General features: G+C 46.2%; 1 protein-coding gene across 1 annotated transcript; it reads left to right on the forward strand.

The window, feature by feature from the left end:
* Window positions 1-1,603: 1,603 nt before the first annotated feature.
* LOC118088446 (somatomedin-B and thrombospondin type-1 domain-containing protein) lies at window positions 1,604-16,628 on the forward strand. The gene is made up of 5 exons (XM_035122110.2): window positions 1,604-2,164; window positions 4,462-4,656; window positions 7,056-7,134; window positions 8,250-8,426; window positions 14,081-16,628. Exons 1-5 carry the CDS (start codon window positions 1,939-1,941, stop codon window positions 14,196-14,198), a joined length of 795 nt encoding a protein of 264 aa, XP_034978001.1. The 5' UTR covers window positions 1,604-1,938; the 3' UTR covers window positions 14,199-16,628.
* The last annotated feature ends 2,785 nt before the right edge of the window (window positions 16,629-19,413 follow it).

A 19,413-nucleotide genomic window follows, 5' to 3' on the forward strand; every position in this document is an offset into this window, starting at 1 on the left:
CACAGCTGTATGCTTGTTCTTATCCCCTATTGGCAAACAGAGCTGGCACTGTGTTCCCTGGAAGACTGAGATGCCAACTTAAAAACCACATGAAATAGCTCTTACATGAAATAAACAATAGGAGATGAGATGAATTGTGGCTAACACCGTGTATAGGTAAAAGGTAAATGGAAAAGGACCCCTGGACGGTTAAGTCCAGTCAAAGGTGACTATGAGGTTGCAGCAGTCATCTCACTTTTCAGGCTGAGGGAGCCGGTGTTGGCCCACAGACAGCTTTCTGGGTCATGTGGCCAGCATGACTAAACCGCTTCTGGCGCAACTGAACACTTAGCGCACGGAACAGAAATCAGAGTGCATGGAAACGCCGTTTACCTTTCCGCAGCAGCGGTACCTATTTATTTACTTGCACTGGTGTGTGCGCACAGCCCTGGTCTTGGTTAGGACCTGGGAGGTGCCATCAAATTAAGTAAATAAAAATTAAGTAGGCTACTGCTACTGCCTCTGCTTTACCAACGTTTGCAAGTTTTAGGACTCATCCACACTTCTGTTTGTCCCATGATTTCTAGGCACAAGACTAAGAGGATTTTCTTTTGTCCCACCGCTGTCCCCGGAAAAAACCCTGCTGTTTACTGCTGAATCAGGGCGAATGTCAATCCGCAGAAAAAACCCGGCTGACATTTGTTCTGGTTCAACTAGTTTCCATGAGCCTGGTGTGCGTCATCTGGGTGGACATAAAAACTATACAGAAGGAAGGGAAGAGATACAGTAATATATGCAGCCCAGTCCTGTGTGTGTTTTCTCAGGACTGTAGGACAGTTACTTCCACCTGCATGTACCGCAGGATTGCAGCCTCAGCAGCTATGTCATGCTTTCCCTAAAGTGTTCAAAACACTTCATACAAATGATCTCAGAAATTCGCACAACAATCCTGTAATGTATGTAGGCACGCAGTACCATTCCCACATGCAAATAGTAATAATGTTGGTTCACCTATGGCTATTCATGGAAGAATGTAATTTGGACCAAAAAAAAAGTAATTCCAGCCCACAGCTCATTAATTTCAACCAATGAACTAGACCACCAAATGCCCATTGACTGAATGCAACCCAGATCCTGGTGCCCAGGCAGGGTGAGCAAGCAGTTCCTCCCCATACTGTAAATCTTTGGGGGGGGGGCGGGGGCTCCCTTGCTTCCGAGCACAGGAGCCAACTCCTAGGGGCAGAGGTGCCTTCAGCCCCCTCCCAGGCCTCCCTCCCTCCAATAAAATCTGTGAGTGGGCCAGCCATCATCTTGTGATCGATGATGGAGGGCGGGGCTTATTTACCCCCCCAATATTTTATTCAAGTTGACCCCCCTGCTAAACACGCGAGGGGGGGGGTCATCGTGCTGCTCGCCGCTCCGCTCTGCACTAAGCATCGCCAGCTCCCCAGAGCGTCCTGCTCCTTTAAACGCCGCCTGAGCGCCTTCTAATCCCCGCGGAAGGGGGGAAGGTCAGCGCGCAGGGAGCGGAGCGCACACCGCTTTGGGGTGGGGCGAGCGCAGGTTCGAGCGCTGGCTAAAGGTCGCCCTGGGCTGCTCCCTTTCCAGATCCGCTTTCGGAAACTTTCACGCGCGGGCCGGATGTTCAGCTGGGCGGCGGCGGCGGCAACAACAACAGCTCTTCTCCAGGCAAGCGCTGCCCAACTTGCGCACCGGAGCACTTTGCGCGTGGGCTCCGCGCAGCATCCCCCGCCGCACCCGACATCTAGGCAGTCCGCGCGGTCTTGCCCCCGCCCACCTTCTTCCTATTAATTCCCATTCTGATCTTGAATCCCACCGGATCCGCTCCGGTCTCAGTCCCGGATCGAGCGCCTTTTCGGCCGAGAGTAGCTGGTGCTCGGCGCTGCGCAGGTCCGTCGGCGTCGCCCTTTCGACTTGAACCTCGCGGGTGGCAAGATCATGCGGGCGCGCCCCTGCTGGACGTTGCGCGCGGGGCTGCTGCTGTTCCTAGCAGCGCCGGAGGCGGAGGGCGGCTGCGCGGCGCTTGGGCGCTGCTGCGCGGGCCGGAGCATGGCGTGCGTGAGCACCGGCTGGAGGGCGGACGGGTCCCACGGGCCCTGCTACTGCGACCAGGCGTGCCCTTACACCCTGGACTGCTGCCAGGACTACCGGCAGGTGTGCCCAGGTGGGTAAGGAGCAGGAGGAGTAAGGGAGGGGGATGCTACACCTGAGGATGGAAGGTCCAGCTCAGGTAGGGTTAGGGATGGGGGACCTGTGGGTGTTTTCTTTTCTTAGATTCCCCTCGTCTCTCACCATGGGGTTTGATGGCTGGGGCTGATGGGAGCTGGAAGGCCACAGACTCGCGCTTCCAGTGCTAAGCCAAATTCAGCACCTGCAAGGGGGCTGGACTAGATGATCCTTGGGGAACCCTTCCAACGCTACAATTCTATGACCTGCTTAGAAAGAGCAGTGCCTTTTTTTCAGAGGGCCGGATGGATCCCACCCAGAAAGGGAACTGGGATTGAAACTCAAGGGTGAAAAAATGACCCTAGTGTAGCCAATTCAAATGGACTACAGCACTTCTGTGAATGTTTTTTGGCTTATTGTCCAGATGAGAAACTTATGACCTTCCAAATGCAGTTGTGCTCTGACTCTCATCCACCTCATCTTGTTAGGGCTAGGGCTGATGGAAGTTCAAAAACTTTTGTAGGGCTGCAGGTTCTACATCCCTGAATTTAAGAGTACTAGAGGGAGCCGGAGGTTACAGAGCCCAGGTGGAAAATTATTGACAGTCTGCTCCTACCTATGCTTTTTCAAAACTAAATCCCACTGATTTGCACAGGAGTTACTCCCGAGGCAGCATGCATAGGATTGTAGCTGTTCCATGTGGTCTTAAACATGTTTTACTTGGAGATAAGTACTCTCGAGTTCAGTGGGAGTTAACCCCTGAATAAAAGTGTTTCCTTTTAAAGTAAAGGATTGCAACTTCGGGGAAGCGATAGCGGCTTATGGCTTTCTTGTGCTGGAAATTAGATACCAATGAATCTCAATGTTCTAGGAGGCTGCTCTTCAGAGATGAGGACATTTGAGTGCTGTTGACATGTGTATTGTCATAAAAATAGGGAGAGTTGCATTCAGAACTTTTTCTTTATTAAAAAGATCAATAACATTCTGTGCAAAAGCATAAGCTATGCAAATTGTGCTGTTTTATCCTGCTGTTGCAAGGCATCAAAAAGAGCTAACACATGGTACTGAAGCCCCGTGTGCACAATTATTCGTAGTGTTTGGAGCATATGCCACAACTCAAGGCATTCGTAATGGCCTGGAGTAACTGCAATGGTTCTCTTAATACTACTTTAAACACACACACACACACACACACACACACACACACACTGAGCATGTCAAGATTTTCTTCCCGTTTCCCAAATACAGGCAAATAGGAATTTCCTAAATCTTGACTTTTCTAAAGCTGAGGTTCTCAGCATATTGGATGTTTTACTTAATGCCAAATTCTGCTTCTGCATTCCCCCCACCCCAACATGCAACCCATCCCATCCCTATAATAATCTTTACTTCCCATAACTCTTAGTACAACCTTCCAGGAGACAAACATTGGTATTTTTTATTAGGCAAATGAAAACATGGGGTCCTTTTTTTTTTAAAGGGAACATATGTAAAAGAAAATTCAAGCAAAACAGAATTATCCCTCTCCACAAAATGCAGGTTGCTTGATTAGCCTTTATTAGAACTACTGAAGCATAAGTCCCTTTCCTTTGTGCCTCATCAATCCATATTCTCAACTGGTGCCATCTTGTGGCATTTTGAAGAAATGGCACAATATTGTCCTACATGTGGTACCGTAGTTTGAAGATAGACTTGCTGACACTCGGGTGGGGTGTTTGTGGCAAAAGCCAGAAACTGGAGAGCCAGTTTCTTCTCTCTGTGGTCATCTTTTTTTTGGGCGACTGAGAGGGCTGGAAGATGTCTGGATCCACACATATACTTGAAAACTGCCTTGCATTACACGTCCAGAGTAATTGCGTGGAATAGGGAATTGTTTTATATTCCTGCATGGTTACGAAGCTCAGGCTGGCAGGTTCTCCCAAGTGCAGTGGAATGAAGTGGAAGGGTGCTGAGGTGGTAAAATGAGCTGCCTCCTGCTGGTGGGGAACCAATTTTTTTTTTTAAAAAGTAATTCCCTATGTAAACAGGCAGATGACCCTGTAAGTAGAAAACTTGGCAGTTGAAAGTGGTATCAGGATTGCTTCAAACGCATATTGTGAATGTGGGCTAAGTTGGGACACCTATATGCTGGCACTCCTGGCTTGGCAGGAATGGATCAGAAATGCTATTTGAGAAGAATGCCAGCCTGGAAATGCATGGAATTGATAACAATTGTGAGTTTTGTCCTCTTCCTCCTCCTCCTCCTCCTCCTCCTCCTCCTCCTCCTCCTCCTCCTCCTCCTCCTCCTCTCCTCAGTGGTCTCCTGCGTGGTCTCTGAGTGGAGCGAATGGAGCAGCTGTGCAGAGACTTGCAAGGCAGCGTACCGTGTGAGGAGGAGGCACATCATCCGGGAACCAAGAAATGGCGGAGAAGCCTGCCCTCCTCTCGAGGACAAGGCTGGCTGTTTTGAGTATTGGACTCTGCAAGGAACAGAGTGCAAGCAGCCCTTCAGTAAGTGGAGAAGGGCACGGGTGGAGTGGGGGAAAACAGATTCTTGGCAGAAAAAAGGTTTCAAAGGCCTGCTTTTGGATGCATTCAAAATTAAATTGTCCCCCCTCCAAAAAAGTCTTGTTAGAGCATTTCTTCTGGTTATGGTACTTTTGTTTTGTTCTACTGCATCAGTAAGTGTAAGAAAGTTATTGACTCATGTCAGGGGCCTCTCGCTTAACAGGGGTATTCCATATTTGGCTGGGTTTCTTCCCCTGCTCTGCAGGTTTGGTAGCTACACAGAGTCACAGAATTGGAAAGGGACCAGAAGGGTCATCTGGTCCAACACCCAGCAGTGCAGGAATCTTTGGCCCAACGTGGGGCTCAAACCCATGACCCTGAGATGAAGAGTCTCATGCTCTAGCGACTGAGCTATCCCAGAAGCAAGCAAGCAAGTGCTGCAGTTTATAATGCCCCATGCTTAATCCTCGACACATTCATAATTAGAGTGGAAAAAAGGGAGATTATCCTGCCCTGCACCACACACAAAATAGCTTTAGATGCACGTTTGCGCTTGGAGAGCAGTTGCCTATGTCCCTCTTCTAGAGTAAAATGGGATGATGCAAAGTGACATCTAGCATAAGGATTGGTCAAGGTGTTCTAAGTTCCTTCGCTGCAGAGCAGCCAAAGAAGTCTGATCACTGTAGTCCAAGCGTTTGTAACCTTGAGGCTGAATTACCGCAATGCACTCTAGGTGGGGCTGCCCTTGGGCTTGGCCTCCCTCCTAGTTCCACAGAAGGTTGCCTTCCATCAGCAGAAGAGTTGAAGGCTACTCCTATATATCCCTTGAGATGTCATGAGCCTCTGTGTTGCTTTTGCCGCAACAGACTAACATGGCTACTTCTCTGAAAACTGTACTTGTACAAGAGGATATGTTGGGGCTGGGTGGCCTCTCCATTCAAATTATGGCTGTCACCTGCTTAGAGAAATTACAGTGAGTTTAAGACTGTGATTCTAACCCAGGTTATCTGGGAGTAAGCCCCACTGAATTCATTTCTGAGCAGAGGGGGTTAGGATTGTGCTGTTGGTCTATTTATTTAATTAAATCTGCATGTGAGAGACAACGGTAACATTCACACATTACATTCGTACAAACTTTGTCCACAGGTAGTTGAGTTGTACACTTGTACCGTAATTCACATGTTAATATTCAGTGAAAATAGTCTACGTGCTTGTGCACACAATAGTTGAGCTGTATGAATGAACAAGTGCAACACTTTCACACTAACACTTGTGCGCTTGTAGAGACCGCCTGCACCTGTGTTCAGTGCAATGTGTGAACAACACTATCCAGAATCTTAAAGCCGTGGTGGGCAGAATACAGGCTTATTGGATCCAGTGTCAGATGCAGAAGGTATCTGAATACCAGATGCTGAGAATCAAAGTGTGTGTGTGTGTGGAGGGTGTGTGTGTGCTATTGTGCTCTCACATCCAGCTTGTAGGCTTCCCATAGTTATCTGGTTGGTCACTGTCAGAACAGGATGCTGGACTAAGTGGACCTTTGGCTTGATCCAGAAAGGCTCATCTCATATTCTCCTGTTTTACTAGATCCCCAAGAGCTATTAACCAGAGGCAGGTGCAACAGGCCGTACAGTTAGAATTCAAGAACAGGGTTCCTCTGAGCACATTCTGAGCCTAGGAAATTGTCTTCAGCGCAGGAACTCTCTGAGTCCATAGCCCATTCTCACAAAAGCATGGTCCTAGTTGGATCTCTTCATTTCAGCATCTCTTCATTTCAGCAGCCTAATTTAGGTGGAACAACTCATTTTACTGTAGATATTGTCAAAACAACTGGTGTCAACAATCTTTGCTGTGCTACTGGAAATCAACCAGGGACCTGTGATCTCTAGCTTCTGCCCACCCTTTCCCCAAACAACTGGCCCTTTTCTGGTGTACTTGTTTAGACTGACTATTATTTTTCTTCTGCCTTTTTATTTTTTTTGTTTGTTTTGAAAAACAACAACAAACAAACCAGTGTTTCTGAGACCAAAATAAAATCTGTAGGCTGGAGAAGAGCTTAAGTGGTATATTTCTAAATGGGGATATTATTAAAATAGCTTGCTCCCTCCAGCGTAGTTTCCGGGATGATAATTAGCAGGCCTGTTTGTACGGACAACAAGGGGGGGTTTTGTGGGCAGAGGGTACTCATTTCTGCCCAGCGGAATGATGAATAATCACCAGCGGTTTGAGAATGTGGGAGAGAACTCTCTCTCTCTGATTCCCTGCCAGAGGGGAAAATGACACGGCATTAAAGACCGCAAATGTCCCAGTTGTTATTGTTCTGCAGATGCAGGCGGGCTCGGGGCTCCATTGTCACTTATCATGTCTGCTGTGTTTTCCTTTTCCCCCTTTGATGTGAGCAGTCCCAGCATTAATAACCACTGGAGGCTATGGGAAAGCAAGGAGAAAGCGAGCTGTGTCCATTGAGAATGAAAGAGCCGGGTAAGTAATGAGCTGCTCGAGGAGTCTACAGCATTGCTGTCCTCCTGTGGGTCACGCTATGGCCTGGAGCTCATAGAATGAAATGACACAAGTCTAGATTCACAGGCCTGGAAGACATACTGGTACAGCCTTTGGCCCATTTCCCTGGTGCAAAGCCCACCTCCAGCCCATATATTCCCCGCAGCCTCCTGCTTATACATAGAACTGTGCTTTAAGTTGCATTTTTCATTCATATGGTCACGATCCCTGTAACTACACCGCTGTAATAGGCCAAACACATTTTGACAAAGTCTTCCTCGGCAGCCTTATTAAAAACGTTAACTATTCAGCTGGTTAGGTCTTGGCTTCTGAGCTGCAGCGGCTTAAAGGAGGAGAGAAAAATACACATAGGGTCCTGAATAAGTACAGATGTCTCCCCAACTTACGCACAATGGAACCACAGTGCAACCACGTATACGCGCAGAGCCAGGAAGTATTTAAGTAAATTGATTAAAAGTGCAAAAAGGAGCAAAATGGCCCCAAAAGAGCAGGAAAGGAGCTAGCAATCCCATGAAACTTTGCACCAGTCGTTGAGGCCTGTGAAGAGTTGGGAGTTTGAGAAAGGAGTGATTGTGGTGGATTTTTGTGAATTTTTGGCAGAGGTTTTGTTTGTCTACAGGCTTTATAGATGGCGTTCTCCACAATACATGATTTCATGTATATGAGTGGTACCTGGGAACATAATCCCTGTGTAGGTGGAGAGATGCCTGTACTGCAGGTTGGCCAAATAAATTTCAAAAAGCCTCCTGCAAATAATGGATGTAGAGTTGAAGGGTGGCATTCAGCTCAGTTTTACTCTTGAGTATACCCACTGGAACTTAGTCCTGTTCATTAATTTTAGCAGGCATAGTCTTGAGTAAAACATTCCACCTGAAGACATTGTTGAAATGCATTTGGCCCAGTAATTATAGTGTGGCACCCAAGGTACTGCACCTCCCCTGACACATGATACACATATTTATTTTTGTAAGTAAGCCTTACACAGACCCTGGGTGAGCGTTTGGAACCCCTGGAATCTTGCACAGTTCGGAGATTGGGGTGGCATGCAACCCTATTCTACTCTCTTCCCATGGCAGGTACTGTGTCGAATTTCAGCTCATGGCCATCACAGAAGGGTGTCTGTGTGGGAACAGCTCTTACACTCATTGGATGAAATATCTCAGCGAAGGACATCTGGTGTGTGTTGAGTGCCAGCACCCAGCTTTGGATTCCAGGAACCTGCACTGCTCAGGGGATGGCAGCGGAGCCAAAAAGTAAAGAGTTGACCGTTCTGCTTTTGCTGAGTTGGAAATGTTTTGTTGTTGGGAAAATTGCATCCCCGTCTTCTAAACGTCTATACTGCCTAGCACAGGGGTGGGGTGACTTTTTCAGTTCCGGGGAGCTGCGTTCGCTTCTGGGTAACTTTCGTGTGTGTGTGTGTGTGTCACATGGTAGTGATGGATGGGGCAAAAGGAAGAAGTGGACTAGGCAATGAATGTGAATTTTCCTTTGTACAAGTTACAGGTAGGTAGCCGTGTTGGTCTGCCGTAGTCGAAACAAAAACTAAAAAAATTCCTTCCAGTAGCACCTTAGAGACCAACTAAGTTTGTCATAGGTATGAGCTTTCGTGTGCATGCACACTGAAGAAGATTTGAAGTATCTGAAGAAGTGTGCATGCACAAGAAAGCTCATACCTATGACAAACTTAGTTGCTCTCTAAGGTGCTACTGGAAGGAATTTTTTGTTTCCTTTGTACAGTGGGTTACTTTCTACACACACTGGCTGTAGAAAAGAAGATATGTAGGTGTGAGCTGGCAGAGGGCAGATTGAGACTGGTGGGGCAGCGTCCCATTTGCCCCAATGGACCAGCCTCCGCTGCCCTTTAGGTCTTCAAAAGTAAGCACCAGCGCCTTAAATTGACCTCAAAATATGAATGTACATCCTTCAAAATAAGTGTGATATGAATGACTCCAGCTATGCGCATGCAACTTGATGTTGCAATCCTCCAGAACATGCATGCATGAATCCAGCTGCAATCGGCTCTACCCACTTACCTAGGAGTAAGCCCTATTGAACCTAGCGGGATTTACTTCTGAGTAGGCACTTAAAGGATTGCGTTGTTGGCCTGTCCTGACCGTCGAAAGCAAGCTGGCTTGACTCGAGCCGTTCTTAATGCATAGGAACTTGGAAGCTAAATCTGCCCTGGCTGTTGTTGTGATAGTGCTCATTCAAGAACATTTTAAACAACAAATAAGTTTGTATGAAACAGCACATTCTTCTACGTAGCATTTTATCAGCAGTATTGAGCAAGAAAAGTACTGCTAGGTATTCTCCCCGCGCCTCCCTGAAGTCTTCAGTAGAGAACTGCAGTTATTTTGATAAGGCAGCAATAACAGCCACTGTAGCTTTCTGGAGAGGCCATAAAAAGCAATAAAAATGTAAGAGGAGTACTGAGTTTGCTATTTAGTATATAGGATGATTCTAGTCCTCTTCAGGCATTCATCTTATGAGCTCAGTCAATGGAGGCGCAAGGGGGAGAGATTTAAGAATGAGTGTGTTAGCTCAGCCCCTACCTCCTCCATGAATTGGAGAGTGAATGTCTGCAGCAGTGGGCCTGTTTTACCTGTGTGTGTAGGTTACTTGCCTGATGTCAAACTCTGGGAAACCAGGGTTCTGCATTTCCTGGAAGCCTCCATGAGTACAGAAGGCTCTAATCTGCAGACTGCCGTTCCTGAATCATGTGCCCATGGGGGATTAGGCTGTTTGTCACAATGGTTATATTACTTCTGGTGTCAGAGGCAATATTTATTTATTTTTTAAAAAAACTACTTTAAAAAATCTTATCTTTTTGGTTTTTTTGATCAGGAGCATACAATTCAGTGACATACAGGAATAAAGACAAATTAACTAATGCAATTAAATTAATGCAGAGACCTTGAGCCTGGTCTGAAACAGTCATCGCAGGCAAAACCAGATGAAGCCATAGTCAGAGAGACCTGGTGCATGTTGGGTTTGCCATAGGTATTTGGCCACTGTGACAACATAATGCTGGACTAGACATGCCTTCGGTCTGATCCAGACGGGCTGCCTTTTTCTGCTCACAGAAGGCAAATGCCTGAAAAGGGCTCACGTGGAATTTCCAGGTTCAGAGAGAAAATGCCCCTGAATTCCAGTTGCCATGAAGGAAGAGCAAGGGAAGCCCTGCTTTTGGCATCCGCAGAGACCCCCATGGGAAATGGGATGCAGTGTGGGGAGGGTATAGATGGACCTTTGGTCCAGTCTATCAGGGCTGCTCTGAAGCTAAGAGCAAATAACTGCTGGGGAAAAAATGTTTGGTTGTCAAACTTTGTCCCAGCACTTGCATGCCACTGTGAGGAGAGGGCCAAATGAAGAGGAACCAGTAATGGAAAGGAAACTCTGATTCTTAACATGTATTGAACTTTGATCATTCAATATTTGGAAGCAGGGAGGGGTGGCCACACTTGATCCAGCCCAGACATTATGTTTCTGCAATGAAAACCTGAATCCTTTTAACCAATGTGATCTTTTCAACCCCTTGAACCGTCTACATGCTGAAGAGTAGTCCCAGCTTTCAGAATGGCCTTGCTCTTTTTAATTGCTTTGTGTTCGTTGCCACTTTCATTTTCAGCTGCGTCCTCCTATTGTGCATGGTATCCCCCCCCCCCCCGCCTTGCTCCTTAAAACTCAAAAGCATTTCCACCACTTTCTTAGGCAAGTTATCTTTCCCTTTAGAACAAGCAAATCTCGGTTCCTTTTTTCTTTGCTTCTTTTAAGACTTGGGGCTCGTCCCCACATCCACTTGACACATGCTTTCCAGGTACAGGTCCAAGTGGTTTTCCTTTCTTTTCTAGGGAAAACTTGCTCTTCAGTGTTGAATCAGAGCAAATGTTTAATTGCTGTTTGCTCGGATAGAGTGCTAAAAAGTGGTTTTCCTGGGGGGGGGGGCAACAGAGACCAGAGCTAGTGAGGATGAACCCTTCGTGAACTAATCTCTGCTTTGAAAGTAAGAAAAGAGTAGTTGGTCTGAGAATGACACCTCTTGCTAAACCTCTTAGGAAGTGCTTCACCCGTTATGAAGCTGGCTTAATGGATTGATCCAATTTCAGGCTCGCGTGTGTACGGTTCAAAGCATTTTGTTGAATTAGCTGAGCCACGTTCGGAATGTCTCGCAAGGTCATGTCTCGTGCATCTGGGCCGGTGCATCGATATTCCTCCCCTCCTTGTTTCTTCCAGAAATAGGCTGTGAAGGGCTGGCCAAATCAGCTGGGGGACGTGATGGCACGATGATCTGCCAGTCTCAGTCATTTGAGAATGGAGAGCAGCTGGGGAGCAGCCTCTAGAATGAGTGGGAAAGAGAGCCTGCAGCCGGGAGACTCTTCATCTTTTCCAAGGGTACAATGAAGGGGAAAGATGGCCCTCTAAGAAAAAACGTGGGTGTTGAGGGCCAATGGGCTTGGGAGCCAAAATGGGGCCACTGAGAAACAAGTGTGAGATAAACTGGCATGTTTGGTGGAACTTCAAGTTTTGCAGGCATACAAACAAAAAGAACTCCAAGGGATACCCACCCAAGAAAAGCCCCCTTAAGGTGCCCAGTGTCTATCGAATGTGTCACTTGGAAAAAGAAAAACAGAAATGGTGTGTGGTTGGAATTTTTGCCTAAAAGCAGTTTCTGTGCAGCAACAGCTTGCCAGCATATTCTGTCTTGGTGTAACTGGAGACAAGTTATGCCATTATGAACCCATACAGTACCCAAGTCAGTTAAAAAACTAGATTCTGAGAGCTGCAGAAACCTTACAGGGTGCTACAATCTTAGTGGCTGTGCCTTCCTCCAACAAGTACATTAAAGCCTAAAACGACCAGCCTTTAAAATGATGTAGTGATTTTTTTTAAAAAAATGGAGCATTTAAGAAATGATACTAGAAAGTTCAGACCTGAGTAAGCACAATTGACATTTGCAGAGAGCATGCACTGGGAATTGCTGGAAAAGGCAGTGTCTCCTGCAAGCCTGCAAGGATTAGTTGTTCCTTATAGTTTGCAGTAAGATGTGTTCACAGTGGAATGTGGTTTTGTTATGGACATTTATGTACATGCAGATGGGGAAGGGTATAAGGAACTGTTTTCCCAAGTATAACCTTGTTTACATGGAGGGGCAAGTAGTATAATTTGTCCCTCAGCAAAGGCAAATACCGTATTTTTTACTCCATAAGACGCACCAGACCATAAGATGCACCTAGTTTTCTGAGAAGGAAAGGGGGAAAGCCTCGTTTTAGGGGGGATCAGCTCACAGTTGTGCAGCTTCTTTTGCAAAGAGGAAAAGCCCCATTTTTAAAGGATCAGCTCAAAGTTGTTGAGTTTACTTTGCAAAGGGAAAAAATCCTGTTCAACTTAGTTCTGCAGCTGCTGATAATCTAATCAGACAGATAATCCAATCAGCCAGTCACATGTTGCTGGGGAAACAAACAGACTCCCTCTGCAGAACATTCAACAATGGAGGCTTGGGCAAGGGGGCGGGGCCGGAAGGGAGCTAGAGCTCCTTATCTCCCTCCCCATCTCTTGCAATCAGTTGCTGAGGGCTTCCTCTTTCCCTCTTGTTAGCCTTTAGCTCTTTCTTAAAAAAAAGAGCACAATCTGCTTTTTGCCCCTGGGAAATTCGGCTCCAGGGACCACGCAAGTGATTAAATATGATTGCTCAGTGGTAGCCACTTCAAATTGGCCTTCACAATGTCCGTTGTAAAGCTGTGGGCAGGATTAAGCGGAGTTGTTGTGCACGAGGAGACCTTGTTCTACTTGTGCACACCCTACTTAATTCCTCCCTAATTCCACCGATTTCTTTTCTTTGAACATTTACTAGTGGGTGGAGGTCTAGTTTAAAAAAAAAGAAATCTGCCTCAAACATGGAGAGAAAGGGGGAGAATATAAAAACTCGCGACACATCATTGTTAAAATACAGAATAATTTTAAAAGGCAGCATAATAAAAATACTCAATAAAGCAATCCCATTAAAAATAATAATAAAACTAATGGACCTGTTAGTGCATTTAGTGCTGTACTGAAAATTTCTTCTTCAGTTCTTCCCTCACCAACCACTCTTCAGTTAATGAGGTGGGTGGGGAAACACATTCAGAAAAGGAAAGAAAATGACAGTTGTCTGTAACTTTGGCGCTTTTCTGGGTGCCTATGTTTTGTGGGGGGGAAAGCAGAGTCCCACGAACTTATTGCACGGTTCTGGTACTGGATATTAAGGAATTGAGGATACATTAAGATCTAAAGGTGCTGATACAGAACTTACTCTTCCACGCAAAATAACCGTGCAGTTGTTTGCATCAGTGCCTTTGGAGCCCCCATTGGTTCATCTCTCCCTGTAATGTTTGCTCTGAGGGCGTTTTTGGCCCTGCTCCCTGAGATGCTTTTTATCTGAAAATGCTATGGATAGAGAGCGTGGGATATAATGCCCACAAGCCTATACACCACGCTGAGCTATTCCTGCTACTTGTGACAAATTAAGGAGATCGCACGGTGTCCCTTTGAAGCAACATCGAAGTGATAAAAACCACTTCGGACCTGCAGGTTGAGAGATTGAAACACAAGTGCACAGTGTACTTCATTGCACTTCAGTACAGTACAGTTATCTCTGTTTGAAACTCCGGCATCTGGGAGGTGTTTGCTGTGTTTTCAGCGCTTCAGAATTACCAGGTGTTGAGTGTCCCTGCCATTCTCAAGGGCCTTTAGTCTGTGAGTACGGATTGAGGAATGCTTTTTTGAAGTACAAGCAAAAGCCAAGATTAATTCAACTCTCTTTGTATGGTCACCTGTAGATGCATGACTTGTTTGTGTGTTTTCGACGATGCTTTTGGGCGAAGTTGAATGCATTGTATCAACGCTTGGCTCTGCTTTTTTTTTGTTCCAGGAACCAGCTACTGCACTGGCAGGCCGTAGGAAACCCAAGATGCAGAGGGACCTGGAGGCGAGTTCGCCAGCTGCACACTTGCTCCTGCCCTTCTGTCCACAGCTTCTTGTTCATCTGACTTTCACGTAGTTGTCCCTCTGCCTTGAGCCTGCATCTCCTCCTTGGTTCTCCTTAATAGAAGTTCAGCTGTGAACAGCCACAGTTGGGAGGCCAACAGATATATTCTAAGATCAGCGTACCTGCTGCTTTAAGGAACTGTCACTTGGCGACACAGGACATTCTTCTTGAGACTCAAGCTGAAGTTATTGGTATGTTAAAGAAGCAGGAAATCTGTGCAGGAGAGACCTGGGAGAGGAAGGTTTGAGGCTGGCAGGCTAACAGGACCATGCTGACAAGTGAGCAGTAGAGATCAAAACCTAGGGAGAACCCTTGGATTGGACCATAGCCCCATCTTGTCCAGCATCCTGTTCTCACTGTGGCCAACCAGATACCTGTGAGATGAGTGAGCTCATCCCAAACTCGGGTTCATCCTGAAATGTGCTGAGTCATCATTTTTTTTTATTTGGAGGTAATGTCATGTCACTTGGTCAGCTCCACCTCCCACAGACCCCTAAACCTCCACCCCCTTCTACACAGTCTGGGGTTGATGCAGTGAGGCTCCAGAACAAATGAGGCACTATAAGAGGAAATCTGATCCTCTCCACCTTTCTTAGAATCATAGAGTTGGAGGAGACCACAAGGGCCATCCAGTCCAACTCCCTGCCAAGCAGGAAACACCATCAAAGCATTCTTGACAAATGCCTGTCAAGCCTCTGCTTAAAGACCTCCAAAGAAGGAGACTCCACCACACTCCTTGGTAGCAAATTTCACTGCCGAACAGCTCTTACTGTCAGGAAGTTCTTCCTAATGTTTAGGTGGAATCTTCTTTCTTGAAGTTTGAATCCATTGCTCCGTGTCTGCTTCTCTGGAGCAGCAGAAAACAATCTTTCTCCCTCCTCCATATGACATCCTTTCTCCCTCCTCCATATGACATCTTCTTCCCCTGTTCTCCAGCATCACCGTAAGCATCCTTTTATTGGTATGCTGCCTTTCCGTAGTTAAAACTATGCTCAACCCAAGCCCATTATGATCACAGGGAGTAGAAAAACCCCACTGGCCTCTGGGAAATGTATTGGCAGGCGATAAACTGGGGATTCTGCTGTGTGGATTACATCCAAGCCAGAGGAGAACTTGGAGGCTTGTAATGTCCACCACTCCTTTGACTCAGGTTTTTACAAGCCCCTGAAACTCAGGCCTGAAAGTGGAGCACCCTGGTCAAGGTCGGGTAGATTCTGCATGTGTAGGAGGAAAGGGTTGAATGTGTGATACTGAGCACAGAACTCTGCTTCCTATGAATGCTGGAGATTCCCAGGAACATAGGAAACTGCCCATTTGCCTATCTAGCTCACTATTGTCTGCACTGACCGGCAGCCCAACCTGGAGATGCTGGAAATTGAACTAATCCAAAATGTGGCAGCTAGACTGGTGATTGGGTGTAGCCGCTTAGACCATATAACCCATTTAACCAGGCCTTTGGTTGATTTGATTGACATCCTGTGCCATTTTAAAATGTGCCCCCCCCGGGTGTGTGTGTGTGTTATTGGATTGTTTTTATTTTGCTTGTGTATTTTGTGGTTTCGTATTTTGATTTTATTCTGTGAACCGCTCTGAGACCTCCGGGTTTAGGGCGGTATATAAATTCAATAAATAATAATAATAAATATATAACACCAGTCCTAAAGGATCTTCACTGGCTCCCAGTATGTTTCCAAGACCTTAAAGCCCTCAACAGCCTCGGCCCAGTATACCTGAAGGAGTGTCTCCACCTCCATCATTCAACCCAGACACGGAGGTCCAGCTTTGACGGCCTTCTGCGAGAAGTGAGGTTACAGGGAACCAGGCAAGAGGGCCTCCTAGGCAGTGGCGCCCTCCCTGTGGAATGCCCTCCCATCAGATGTCAGGGAGATAAAGAATTACACAACTTTTCGAAAACATCTGAAGGCAGTCCTGTTCAGGGAAGTTTTTAATGTCTTATATTTTGTTATTTATTTGCTGGGAGCTGCCCTAAGTGGCTGAGGAAACCCAGCCAGATGGGTGGGGGTACAAACAATAAAATTACTACTACTCCTACTCCTACTAAACAGGCCTTCTGCATGCAAAGCAGATGTTGTACCTTTCACCCACAATTTTATACTTTAAATGCAAGTTTCTAGCCCCTATGGCTGCTGCCAACATATGCTTGGAATATCTGGTGAAATCTTGCAAGGTTAGAGCAGGTGGTTGAGTAAGATTTCCATGGGAGCAGGGCATCAGTTCATAGAATCATAGAGTTGGAAGAGACCACAAGGGCCATCCAGTCCAATCCCCTGCCAAGCAGGAAACACCATCAAAGCATTCCTGACAGGTGGCTGTCAAGCCTCCGCTTAAAGACCTCCAAAGGAGACTCCACCACACTCCTTGGCAGCAAATTCCACTGCCGAACAGCTCTTACTGTCAGGAAGTTCTTTCTAATGTTTAGGTGGAATCTTCTTTCTTGAAGTTTGAATCCATTGCTCCGTGTCCGCTTCTCTGGAGCAGCAGAAAACAATCTTTCTCCCTCCTCCATATGACATCCTTTAATATATTTGAACATGGCTATCATATCACCCCTTAACCTTCTCTTCTCCAGGCTAAACATACTCAGCTCCCTAAGTCGTTCCTCATAAGGCATCGTTTCCAGGCCTTTGACCATTTTGGTTGCCCCCTTCTGGACACGTTCCAGCTTGTCAGTATCCTTCTTGAACTGTGGTGCCCAGAACTGGACAGAGTACTCCAGGTGAGGTCTGACCAGAGCAGAATACAGTGGTACTATTACTTCCCTTGATCTAGATGCTACACTCCTATTGATGCAGCCCAGAATTGCATTGGCTTTTTTAGCTGCTGCATCACACTGCTGACTCATGTCAAGTTTGTGGTCTACCAAGACTCCTAGATCCTTTTCACATGTACTGCTCTCAAGCCAAGTGTCTCCCATCCTGTATTTGTGCCTTTCTTTCTTTTTTTTGCCCAAGTGTAGTACTTTACATTTTTCCTTGTTAAAATTCATCTTGTTTGCTTTGGCCCAGTTGTCTAATCTGTTAAGGTCATTTTGAAGTGTGATCCTGTCCTCTGGGGTATTAGCCACCGCTCCCAATTTGGTGTCGTCTGCAAACTTGCTCAGGATGCCCTCAAGCCCATCATCCAAGTCATTGATGAAGATGTTGAATAAGACTGGGCCCAAGACAGAACCCTGTGGTACCCCACTAGTCACCACTCTCCAGGATGAGGAGCAGCCATTGATGAGCACCCTTTGGGTTCGGTCAGTCAGCCAGTTACAAATCCACTGAATGGTAGCATTGTCTAGCCCGCATTTTACCAGCTTCTTTACAAGAATATCATGGGGCACCTTGTCAAAGGCCTTGCTGAAATCAAGATAGGCTACATCCACAGCATTCCCTTCATCTACCAGGCTTCTAATTCTGTCAAAAAATGAGATCAGATTAGTCTGACATGACTTATTTTTCAGAAACCCATGCTGACTTTTAGTGATCGCAGAGTTTCTTTCTAGGTGCTCAGTTTTATGGGTAGCTTCTTCCTTTTCCTTGAACTAGCAGTAAGTAGCAGGATAATTTCTGCATCCCCTTGTCTGCAATTAATTAATTACAGGGGACGTAAGGTAAAGGTAAAGGGACCCCCTGACCATTAGGTCCAGCCGTGACCGACTCTGGGGTTGCGGCACTCATCTCGCGTTATTGGCCGAGGGAGCTGCGTACAGCTTCCGGGTCATGTGGCCAGCATGACAAAGCCGCTTCTGGCGAACCAGAGCAGCACACGGAAACGCCGTTTACCTTCCCGCTGTAGTGGTACCTATTTATCTACTTGCACTTTGACGTGCTTTCGAACTGCTAGGTTGGCAGGGGATGTAGCTGCACATTATCCTTAAATTGGTGGAAAAAAATGAGTTCTCAAAGAAGCTTTAGCCTTTGGGCCAAATTATACATTCTTCAGGTGTTCCATGATATGTATTCCCCCCCCCCCCCATAAAGGGTTATTGGTGGATTTATTTTTCACTTTATTTTATTTAAACAATTGACAGTACATACCACTTAACTACAATAGTTTCTAAGCGATTTACAAGGATGGGAGATTGGGGGAGGGTTGAACACCCACACTCATAATTGCTGCAACTCCAGTTAAATTTGGCTTTGGGCACTTGCTTTAAACTGAAAAGAGAAACGACATTTGTTTTATTTATTTATTTGGGGGGGGGAAGGAATTCTGCCACAGATCTCCTGCCTAACATGAACTTTGACCCAATGTCCCTGTGTACTCTTTTTGCAACTGGGGAGCACCCTCCCAGATTATTTGAGGAACAAGGAAATGGAATATAGGCTTGGGTTAGTTCCCATTGATTGACAGAGCCTTACAAACCACTCAAAACATCCTTGTGAAGCTTAGATACACTTGACCTTTCACTCATTGGTGGAAGTTGGGGAGGTTAAGAACTTGGCTGTCTTTGGCTAACTTGTGAAGTAGTTTACACAGTGTCAATCTAGGCATGTCGCTTGAGATCTGGGATTACAAACGCCTATTGTTTAAGAAGAAAAAAAACAATATTTGGGGCCCTAGAATTGGATTAGTATCATGATGCTGGTGCTCCATTTTCCTGAATAAATATTGCCCCCCCCACCCCCAAATTGTAATTTAGGAAATTGGTGGTGGTGGTAGGGAGATCATTCTCCTTCTGACTGCCACAGTTCCAGATGCCACAACTTCCTTAGAAGTTGCTATTAACTTCTGTCTTGGGTAGACAGTGGAAGAGAGCACCTTTGCGGGTGAAGTCAAACTGTTGGAAGGTTGCTGCACCGGTTGTGGCTGTAGAGACTAATAGGGGAGAGACATGTTTTGTTGCAGCTGGGGCAGATGAAGGTTATACTGACTGGGTAGACATAGTATTGCCCTGTTCAATAGAAAAATAATAATCTTCTGTGCACCTGTGGCATGGCAAACCTTATTCTGAAATAATTTGGACCTGGAAACACTGGAAGTTTTTTCCCCCATTTGCAGGCTTTGTATTTTGAAAGAGCCCATCAAAACTAATATTTATGGAAAGTTTTACCTATTGCTGTTTCTTTTTCTTCCAGTTAAGGGGAATGGTTGCATTTACAGCACTGGAGTTGGCTATTCTCACGTTTCCTCTGAAGAAGTGGTGGTGGGGAACTGCGTGGGGATTTCAACATAGCCATCTAGAGACCAAGAGATGGGGGAAACACCTG

The sequence above is a fragment of the Zootoca vivipara genome, chromosome 7 (assembly GCF_963506605.1).
Source record: "Zootoca vivipara chromosome 7, rZooViv1.1, whole genome shotgun sequence".
NCBI classification, from domain to species: Eukaryota; Metazoa; Chordata; class Lepidosauria; order Squamata; family Lacertidae; genus Zootoca; species Zootoca vivipara.

Bases quoted from the DNA above. Each gene is read 5' to 3' on its own strand.
- LOC118088446 (XM_035122110.2), top strand. From the start codon at position 1,939: ATGCGGGCGCGCCCCTGCTGGACGTTGCGCGCGGGGCTGCTGCTGTTC. The intron at 2,165-4,461 runs GTGGGTAAGGAG...TCCTCTCCTCAG, and splicing joins CTACCGGCAGGTGTGCCCAG to TGGTCTCCTGCGTGGTCTCT. The intron at 7,135-8,249 runs GTAAGTAATGAG...TTCCCATGGCAG, and splicing joins ATTGAGAATGAAAGAGCCGG to GTACTGTGTCGAATTTCAGC.